Raw genomic sequence first — 11,081 nt, 5'->3', positions numbered from 1 at the left:
CTAACCACTGGACCGCCAAGGAATCCCCAAATTTATTTTATTTTTTAACTCCAAATTGGTCCACAGAAACTTATAGGATGAGTAGGAGTCCCTACACTATGGATTAATATAGAGGATTTGTTTGAGCTCAGCTGTGCAGTGCTCTGATGGCCTTTTCTCTCCCTTCACAGGATCCCTTCTTGGAGGATGGAGAAACAGTTAATCTAAGCCCCTCCCATCCCTTTGACTTCCTGTGGACCAAGCCTCCCTGGTGCTCGTGGGCCCAATGAATTCTTCCATCTTCTCACCCAGGCTCTTTCCTCTACTTCTTTCCCCAGCAACAGCTACGCTAACTCAGAGAATTTCTCTGATTGGCTGAATACAGCAGGGGGCTCCCCCATCCTAGAATCTGTTTCTTCCTCTTTACCTTCCCTCTCTTCTTTTACCCCCCAAACCGACTGGGACTCATTTGGTTAAAGCACCAGGGGACAATGGTCCTCAGTGGGGGGCTGGTCCTGGGACTCCACAGCTTGATGACCCTCCTGAGCCCCCAGGAAGCTGGGGCCATCAAGGGTGAGTGCAGAGGGTGCTGGGTGAGGAGAGGAGATTAAGGGCGTGGGGTTACACGCCAGATGGTACAGAGAGTGAACAGTTCCTTTCCTCTGGTTTATGGGCAACTTCTGTTACCCGCATCCCTCTCACCTCTATCAGGTCTGTCCTGGACCTAAAATACAGGTGCAGCTCAGCCCAACATCACATTCAGGTGCCTCCTCATTCCTCCCTCCTCTCTGAGACCCAAACCTCCGTCCTACTGCTGCCCAGCATCCTGATTTCTGTACCACTTCCTGGCTTGGGGCGAGCCCTTTTTCTATTGCTGTATTTATCACCAGGTCAATAGGTAGCTGTTTATCCTTCTTTATCCTGCTCTAGACTTGAGTTCCTTGTGTGCGGGGTCTATAGCTGGTTTGCCTGTATTTCCTTGGGGCCTGGTATCGTGCTGGGCACATGATGGTTTCTCACGATCATTGCACAAATAATTTCCTAGAATTATAAAGGCATCTTATCAACGAACACCTAACTCCCAATTTCTAGAAAATTGAGCCTCAGTCATGGGAAGAGGCACATTTGATCATAATGCTCTGAGACCGAAGAGTTGGGACATGAACCCTGAACTTCTGACTCCTTTTCCATTGCTCTTTGCAATACCTTGGGCTGCCTTTTTCTATCCCTTCAGTCTCTAGTCACAAATCTTAATTCTTACTCCTGCCAGCTATCACCTGTTTTCCCTCACATCCACTTACGCTGCATCTCTGTGCCCAAAGCTCCACGGATGCTCTTACCCTTACTTATTTTCTCCTCATCACCCCCCCTACTCACCTCTTATCTCACACACAGGACCTGGTAGCACAGTTGGGGCAGACCATCAGAGCCAAGATTTAACTCTGGGGATCCCAAGCCTGAGTTTAGGCAACCTCTCCTCTTCCCAACCCGGTATGCCAGGCTGCACCCATGCCTCTGTGCTGGCCAGTGTGCAGGGGATGTGCCCATTCCCTCCATCCTCTCCCTTCCATCCCTTGGCAACCCTTCTACTCTCCAAGGACCAGCTCAGCGTCAGAACGGGACTCTGCCCCCACACAGAACCAAGGATGGGGCACAGCTCAGAGACTCAATACATCACATCTGATGGATGAGATTGATACCTTTTCTTTTCTCCCCCGACCCTGAACTCACTCAATACAGCTGACCACATGGGCTCCTACGGACCAGCCTTCTACCAGTCCTATGATGGCTCGGGTCAGTTCACCCATGATTTCGATGGAGAGCAGCTGTTCTCTGTGGACCTGAAGAAGAGGGAGGCTGTGTGGCGTCTGCCTGAATTTGGCAACTTCGTGTACTTTGACCCGCAGAGTGGGCTGGCCAGTATCACGATGATCAAAGCGCATCTGGACGTCTTGGTGGAGCGCTCGAACCGTACCAGAGCCGCCAACGGTACCTGGCCTTTCCTCTGTGCCCCCCTCCACCAAGCTCCCGGCAGGCAGGGGAGGCCCAGAGAAGCCTCCTCCCCCCACCTCACAGGCCTCTATTGACTCCTGGGCTCCACTCTCGGAATCTGAGACTGTTGTGCTCAGGCCCTTTCCTTCCCAGGAGGTGCTAGATCTTCTCAGATTCCTTCAGCAACCTCTTCCTCTTGAGAAATGACCCCTCTCGCTGGACTCCCCATCAGGGACCTGGCAGATACAGGACTCCCTGGGGCCCCCTCTGCCCTCCACAATCTCTCATCCCTCTGTCCCCCTGCTTCTGTCCTGGTGTCACCATCCTAGACCATTCCCTGCTCTTGGAAGGCTAATAGGAGGAAACACCCCTCAATCCCAGCCCTGATAAGGCCCAGCTGGAGGGCTGAGCCTGTGGGATTCAGGGCCTGGTTCCTCCTAGTGCCCCCAAGAGTGACTGTGCTGCCCAAGTCTCACGTGGAGCTGGGCCAGCCCAACATCCTCATCTGCGTCGTGGAGAACATCTTCCCCCCTGTCATCAATATCACTTGGCTGCGCAACGGTCAGACCATCACCGAGGGGGTGGCCCAGACCAGCTTCTATGCCCAGCCCGACCATCTGTTCCGGAAGTTCCACTACTTGCCCTTTGTGCCCTCGGTGGACGACTTCTATGACTGCAAGGTGGAGCACTGGGGACTGGACGAGCCTCTCTTTAAGCACTGGGGTACGAAGCCCCCTCCCCAGCCCCCCCTTCTCACACCCGTGTGTCCTTCACTCTGGAATCCCCTTGCCCGACCCCTGACCCTCCCTTTCTCTCCCAGAGCCCCAGGTGCCTACCCTGCTGCCTGCCACCACAGAGACCCTGGTCTGCACCCTCGGCCTGGCCCTCGGCCTGGCCGGCTTCCTCGTGGGCATCACCCTCATCATCACAGGCACATGCCTGTCCAGCACCCCCAGGTGCGCAGGACCCGGGAGTCTGGTGGGAAGGAAAGCAGATGACTCTGCACGGGACGAGGGTGGAGGATGAGAGATTCTGTGGGGAGGGGTGGGGTCAGGGACGAGTGGTAGGCAGGGACTAGAAGAGCAGAGGTGAGGCGAGGGTATCAGGTTTGGGGGAGGTGGGCAGAGATGGGATCCCAGAAGTGTGAGCTGGGACAACCTTGGTCATATGGTTTTTGCTACTTTAGGTAATGGCCCTTTGAGAGAAACAGGTATGGGAGACACCCTACGGCTTCCTGGCAAGTGTCGACAGCCCTTGAATGCTCAGTGCCAGAGTCTACCACATTCATCCCCACCATGCTGACTTTGAATGGGATCAACCTCTGTCCTATAGGTCTCCTCCTTTTTGGCTCCCGTACTCATGGCAGGGGCTTGTGGGGCACCAAGGAGTTCCCTTTCCCACCCCCAAAACACACACACACACACACTTTCTTGCTCTACCCAAAGCCCTAGCTAGCAGCAGTAAAATTTTAAACAGTGTTTGCATTGTATTCATTTTACCAGGTCTTGGCCAATTCTTTCAGTGTGTAAGGGATGCTGGGATCTGGAAGTGGGGACTTCTGGGGATGACTACTGAGCATGACCACCTGCTACTGGGTATTGACAGTCATTCCCGGGCCAGTCTAGCTACGTCTTGCTCCATTTGACTCATCAGTTTGGGGCCCCTTGTGTGTCACTTGTGAATGGACCGTTTCACATGGACATCATGAAATTAACATCCTGAATTCAGATTTGCCCCAAAAGGGATGCAGAGTATCCTGTTCATTGCAACTCCTCGCAACAAATGACAGTTCTACAGGGCACCAGGAGAGGAAACGTTCATGGAAATTTCAGTCTTGTCCAGATTTACTCTGTCATGAAGAGGCCATTGGTATCCAGCCATGATCTACAATGTCATCTCCTTTTTCTACATTCCCTAGAGTCCCAAGCATGACAAAGAGGCCCAAGGCTTGGGTAGGATGGCCATATCTTCTGCCTGGGGTCAATCATATCAGGTAGGAGGGTAGCAGAGTAGATCAGCAATGTATCTGGTAAGAGGGAGGTCTAGGAGAGATCCAGCTGAATGCTCTCTAAATCTGTGGCCTGGAAGGTTTTAGTTTACTGTGAACAAAATTTAAAATGCACACAAAGCGGTAACTAACTATACAAAGTAGTTTATGTCAAGTACCAAATGAGTGGTACAGATTGGTGGTTTTCAAACTGGAATACAGGGAAGAGTCACTTGGGAGCCTTTTAAAAAGTACAGGCTTCTCCCAGATCTACTGAGTTAGAATCTCGGGGCTGGGGAGAGTGGTGACAGGGAGTCTGTAATATTTTAACATGCTCTAGATTGTGCCAATGAAGCCATCCTGGACCCAGGCTGTGGTCTGGGAATGGGGACCCATGGACATAGTCTGGTGCTATTGGAGGTCATGGGAAGAGGGGATCCCTGAGGTCTGAGTAGTCCAGGAGGACTTTCTGGAAAACCCGGGTTTTTTAGGGCATGAAAGTTGAGGAAGGGACTTCCCAGTGGTTAAAACTCTGTGCTTCTAATGCGGGGGCAAAGGTTCGATCCCTGGTCAGGGAACATGCTGTTCCACACAGCCAAAAAAAAAGAAAAAATGTTGAGCAAGATACAGGTGAGTAGGGGCAAGATGGGGGTTGGAATTGGGAGCATTTGGTCCCGGAAAAGAGAGAAACCAAGAGATTATGGGGACTCTGTGGATTTCCCAAGAGAGAATAAATGGGGGGAAATCGATGGCCAGAAGAGAAGTCAGATGGAAGCGGGAGAAGATTGTTCTAATCAAGATTTTTGCTTGCCAGTCACAGAAACCCTATTAAAATGGTTATAGACAAAAGGAGAGGGTATTTACAATAGACACAAGAGTGGTATCCAGAACCCAAGGGTGGGTTTGAGCCAGGCCCTGCAAGGAAGAGAACTCAGAACGGAAGAGCCAGCAGAATCCAGAGCAGTCCCTCTTGCTCTCTCTCTGGGCCATATGGTCCCTGTTTTCTAGATCCCTCGGTACGTCAGCCATATTCTCTCCCTATGGACTGACTGTCCTTTTCAGCTGACATGTCAACCGTATAGGTCCTGTGTTTGTATGTCACCTCAGCTGTGGCCACCCACAGAGACTGTGTCTCCCAGTCACAATTTTAAATTATTGAAAAAACAAACGACTGCCCAAACTTGGCGAAAGTGTCCACCCCAGCCCAATGTACTGTAACCGGGGAACCAAGATCCCATAGTACAAACATGGTGGGCTGGCACCCACCTCTGAGGTGAGGAGTCAGTTCGTTCTCAGAGAAAGAAGAAGATCTCAGAAGACACCACAAGAGATGTCTGTCCCCATCGTGCCCTGATCTCCGCTGATTTTTTACTTAAAACTTAACTTGATGCATCCTTGGAAAAGTGTTTCTCTGATCTCTGTCCTAATGTTTAATAAAGTCATTAAAAGTGTCCTGTTTTGAACAGACTGGTGGTTGCTAAGGGGGGGTGTTGGGGAAGGGATGGAGTGGGAGTTTGGGGTTAGCAGATGTAAACTCATATATAGACTAGATAAACAACAAGGTCCTACTGCATAGCACAGAGAACTATACTTAATATCCCATGATAGGGCTTCCCTGGTGGCACAGTGGTTGAGAATCTGCCTGCCAATGCAGGGGACACGGGTTCGAGCCCTGGTCTGGGAAGATCCCACATGCCGCGGAGCAACTAGGCCCGTGAGCCACAATTACTGAGCCTGCGCATCTGGAGCTTGTGCTGCGCCACAAGAGAGGCCGCGACAGTGAGAGGCCCGCGCACCGCGATGAAGAGTGGCCCCCGCTTGCCGCAACTAAAGAAAGCCCTAGCACAGAAACGAAGACCCAACACAGCCATAAATAAATAAATAAATAAATAAATAAAATTAAAAAAAAAAGAAACAAAAAATCCCATGATAAACCATAATGGAAAAGAATATTAAAAAAAAAGAATGTATATATATGTATAACTGAATCACTTTGCTGTACAGCAGTAATTAACACAACATTGTTAATTAACTATACTTCAGAAAAAAAAAGTGTCCTCTTTTGACCAGAAGTGTGCTTTTTTTCACTATGCATATATTACCCAGAAATCACTAGAAACAATTTGGAAGGAATATGGAGCAATTCCAAATCTTTTAGGTTTATGTATCTGCCTTCACACTCACATTTTTTTTCTTCTAGTCTCAAAGTAAATTATCTCTCATTAAAAAAAAAAATTGTCCTGCATTCTTTTTTCTTAAATAAATTTATTTGTTTTTAATTTATTTTTTATTTTTGGCTGCTCTGGGTCTTCGTTGCTGTGTGCAGGCTTTCTCTAGTTGCAGCGAGCCGGCGCTACTCTTCGTCGTGGTGCGCAGGCTTATCGCGGTGGCTTCTCTTGCTGCGGAGCACAGCCTCTAGGTGCGCAGGCTTCAGTAGTTGTGTTATACGGGCTTCGGTAGCTGTGGCTCGCGGGATCTAGAGTGCAGGCTCAGTATTTGTGGTGCACAGGCTTAGCTGCTCCGCAGCATGTGGAATCTTCCCAGACCAGGGATCGAACCCGTGTCCCCTACAGTGGCAGGTGGATTCTTAACCACTGAGCCACCAGGGAAGCCCTGTTCTGCATTCTTGATCTGACTTCTTTCAGTCTCTTTTAGAATAGACAGTCTCCTTCTCTTTTGTAGTTTCAAACTCTCCCCCTTTGCAGTGTTCCCTCTCCACAGATAATAAACATATCATCACTCTCATATACTAAGAACATTAAATCTCCTCTCTGTCCTATAACCCACTCCCCGCAAGCTCTTCCCAGTCACTTTCTCTGAAAGAGGATTCTGCCTGGGCTGCACCCACATCCCCTCTTCTAATCTACTTTCTTTCTTTCTTTTTTTTTTTTTTTAACAGGCAAATATTGTTTTTTTTTGTTTTTTGTTTTTTTTCTTATTTATTTATTTATTTATTTATTTATTTATTTATTTATTTTTTTTGGCTGTGTTGGGTCTTCGGTTCGTGCGAGGGCTTTCTCCAGTTGCGGCAAGCGGGGGCCACTCTTCATCGCGGTGCGGGGACCGCTCTTCATCGCGGTGCGCGGGCCTTTCTCTATCGCGGCCCCTCCCGTCGCGGGGCACAGGCTCCAGACGCGCAGGCTCAGCAATTGTGGCTCACGGGCCCAGCTGCTCCGTGGCATGTGGGATCTTCCCAGACCAGGGCTCGAACCCGTGTCCCCTGCATTAGCAGGCAGATTCTCAACCACTGCGCCACCAGGGAAGCCCTACTTTCTTTCTTAAAATTTTAATTTTTAACAACGTAATTTTATCCACATAGTTTAGAGAATCCAATAGTTCTACCAGATTTGCTTAAAAAAAAAATTCCAGTCTCTAGCCCCTTCTCCTATCATGTTCTTGTCCCCAGAGTTGATAAGTTTTCAACTGTTTTTAACTAATTCTGTTGATACTGACCTTCTGTCTCTAAATAGTATGCTTGCTTTGCTATATCTTGATTTTTCAGCTTCAGGCCTTTTGTCTTACTTCCTGCTATGGAAGAAGAGGATTTAAATGTTTTCATCCTCACACCACACACATGCACCTCTTCCTTTAATATAGTTATGTTGTAATTTTGGCTAGGTTGGTGTTCAGTGTTTATATTATTATGATCTTGTGAAGGGTATTCATAGCCAAACTACAGAGTAAACCATGCTTGCTCTTCCTTTCCTAGACAACTTTGTGTTTTCCCTGGGATGAATAATCAGCCTGTTTTCTCTTTGCTTGGTTTTCTTGGTACCTATCATAAATGAATTACAAATTTCCTCACAATACAATCAGCTACCCTGGGTATTCTGTCCATTTTATTGTCAGATAAAACTCCCAGGCCTTGCGTCGGCTTCGATCTTAACTAGTTGCCCTCAGTGAGACAGCTGTCTTCCTGGGACCACCCTTTACCATCCTTGTCAACATTTACCTGTCCTCTGTGTTGGACCTTCTGTTTCTTATATCCAACTAGAAGAATGACCAGGTTTTGGAATTACTGATGAGATGTTACTTCTCCCAACCATTCATGCAACTCCCCTTGTTCAGACTTTCTCACTTAGGAGAGACTCTCAATTCCTTACTGGCTAAGGCTCTCCAACCTCACCCCACTCCAGCCTTCCTTCTTTCATTAAGTTACAGCCACGCTCTCTTTCCTTAGAATCCTCCTGCCTGTGATCTTAACATCAATGCTTCCAACTCATCATTCATTCACAACACATGTGGTAAAAATTCAGAGGCTTCCCTGATCAGCTTTGTTAAATAAACCACCCATCTCCAGTCCTTCTTGATCGCAAGACTCCATTTATCTTTCTGGACAGACATCTCTCCTGGAATGGAGGCCCTCCTCTCGGGCTTTCTTTCCTCCTTCGGGGGAGTGACCCATCATGTAGAGATGTCACTTCCTCCCTTCTCTCCATCTCTCCCCTCATCTCCAGTCATTTCCACTAATGTGGTTTGGCTCTGTCTTGTGGTTTGATTCCACCTCCTGTGGAGGCTCCAAATTTGAGTAAACCTCGTCTTCCCAGGAGAAGACTCCATGGCATTTCTGCCCCCCAGAGACTTTCTTTTGCCCCGTCCCTAGAGCCCCAGTGCCACTCCAGAGACTCGGTTGGATTTCCACTTTTCCTTCATTCCTTCCCTCAGGCCTGCAGTATACTCTCTGCTCCAGGTGCAAGTTCTTACCATAATGCCTGGAACATGGCAGTTACTCAGTAACTGACCAAAGAGTAAGATGTAGTCCGCTCAGCTCTCAAATTCCTTGATGACACACCCAAATAAAGAAAACATTTAAAAACTTTCTGCTGTTATTGACATGATTGCTTTTATGATTACTATTAGCTTTCATGTATTGAGCACCTCCAATGTGCCAAGCACTAAACACTTACATCTGTCAAAGCTATGAGTTTGCACACCTACCATGGTGTTTCCTAAATTGTTCCATGGAACTCAAATGTTCTGAAGGATGTTAATAACTTAATTAAAAACCAATCAATGGGGGCTTCCCTGGTGGCGCAGTGGTTGCGAATCTGCCTGCCAATGCAGGGGACATGGGTTCGAGCCCTGGTCCGGGAGGATCCCACATGCCACGGAGCAACTGGGCCCGTGAGCCACGATTACTGAGCCTGCGCGTCTGGAGCCTGTGCTCTGCAACAAGAGAGGCCGCGATAGTGAGAGGCCCGCGCACCGCGATGAAGAGTGGCCCCCGCTTGCCGCAACTGGAGAAAGCCCTCGCACAGAAACGAAGACACAACACAGCCAAAAATAAATACATAAATAAATAAATTAAAAAAAAAAAAGAGTGCTTTCATTAAAAAAAAAAAAAAAAACCAATCAATGTAAGTAACTTTTTTTTTCTAAAACATATTTTAATGTGGGTAAGGAAATGCCAAACATAGGTATGCAGGTTTTAGTATATAGCAATCTGCCTTTCAAAAATGACATGCCATGTTTGGTAATAGCAAAAGATTGGAAACATGTCCAACAAGAATGGAAAAGTTGAAAGAGCTACGGTACATCCATGAGGAGGAGAAACATTAAGCTGTTAGAAAGAATGAGGAAGATCTCTTTAAGCTGATATGGAGGGATCCCTAGGGTGCAGTGGAAAAATGCAAGATACAAAAGAATATACATACTGTGTGCTACCTTGGGGTAAGAAAGAGGGAAGATATATGTTTGCAGAAAGCCACACTGAAAAGATAAACCAGAAATTGTTAAAAAAATGGTGGGGGGGGGGGAAGAGCAGAGTTGAGGGAATGCGTTTGAGGCAACAGGGATAAAAGTGAATATTGACTTTTGAAATATACAAATGCTTTACAATTTTTATAAACATGAAACAAAAAGCCCTAAAATTAAAAACAAACATAAACAACTGAACCAAGAGAGAAGACTTATTTTAACTCCTATTAGAAGACAGTACTGTATATTCTTAGTGGACTATATTCTAAGGACAAAAAGAAGTACTAAAAACGTTGATAGTCATTCAGTAGTTTTATCATTAGTAATAGTATTGTATTGTTATTTTGAAACTATGTTTATATATATTATAGGATAAAGTAATTCAGGAATGATGTAATGTATTTGGGAACCATGATTTTAGTGTATATAAGGAAAGAAAAAAGTAGCTGAATTAAAACCCTAATATTAAATTTGAATTAGAAACATCAAGTTAAACTAATGATTTATAAATATATATATTTTCTAGTTCTAGCAAATGAAAGAACCTGGAAGCAATGGTCCTTCAGGAGCGATGGACATCCTTAGAGCACAGGTTGTTGTTTCTTAATACCATTACCCAATAAAAGGAACTGGAATTGCTTAGAGAAGTGACTTATTTCAAGTCTAGGATAGGGAAATCACAAAGCAAGCTTGTTTCAGAAAACAAGAAAGTGCTCAAAGACTACCAGAGTCATGTCAAAAGAAAAGAGCAGCCACCTTGAAGGGGCTCCCACTGGCCAAATTTGGGACAATTTGAGGATTAAAAAAAATTACTATAATCAACTTAAACACATTGAATGGATAAAAATGCATGAGTCCCTAATAATAATCAAATAAAGATAAAGCAAACAAGCAACAACAACAAGACTTTTCTATCACCACTGGGTGTAATATTCTATTTCCAACAAAGAAAGTTGGTACTTAAACAAAACAAGCAGATATCCTGACTTTTCAGAAGGAATGCTATAGTTCCCTGGTTGAGAAAATGTCTTCCTTTCAGATGATGGCCAGCTGGGAAAAAATAGAATGATAAAATCAGTATTTTGCAACCCTACTATGAGAATTGTTTCAGGGAAGGCGTCTAGATGTTAGGAGAACAGATGACTGGAAATGGGAGAGTCCCATTACACCAAAGTATCATGCCTACAGATTGTTTGCTATTGATGAAAGGGAGAAAATATCTTCACAGAGGAGAAAGATCTGGCTGTCACTGCCTCAGCTCGGCAATCCAACTTGGCTTCACCAATAATGAGACAACAACACAGTCATCACATGCTTCTTGATGAGATGAAAAGTACACAGTATCACCTATGAAGAACTATAGTCAAAAAGATCTTTAATCTGAATCTGATCAAGCCTTCTGTTCAAAGTTCTAGTTTATAGAAAA

The 11,081-nt window shown here is 46.2% G+C and overlaps 1 protein-coding gene across 1 annotated transcript; it reads left to right on the top strand.

The window, feature by feature from the left end:
• The first annotated feature begins 443 nt into the window (after positions 1 to 443).
• LOC103008197 (HLA class II histocompatibility antigen, DO alpha chain) lies at positions 444 to 3,449 on the top strand. Its single transcript, XM_007186913.3, has 5 exons — positions 444 to 552; positions 1,720 to 1,968; positions 2,413 to 2,694; positions 2,792 to 2,927; positions 3,158 to 3,449. Exons 1-5 carry the CDS (start codon positions 471 to 473, stop codon positions 3,159 to 3,161), a joined length of 753 nt encoding a protein of 250 aa, XP_007186975.2. The 5' UTR covers positions 444 to 470; the 3' UTR covers positions 3,162 to 3,449.
• The last annotated feature ends 7,632 nt before the right edge of the window (positions 3,450 to 11,081 follow it).

Source organism: Balaenoptera acutorostrata, chromosome 10 (assembly GCF_949987535.1).
Source record: "Balaenoptera acutorostrata chromosome 10, mBalAcu1.1, whole genome shotgun sequence".
NCBI classification, from domain to species: domain Eukaryota; kingdom Metazoa; phylum Chordata; class Mammalia; order Artiodactyla; family Balaenopteridae; genus Balaenoptera; species Balaenoptera acutorostrata.
The sequence above is the reverse complement of the archived record's forward strand: the minus strand, read 5'-3'. Positions and strand labels throughout refer to the sequence as shown.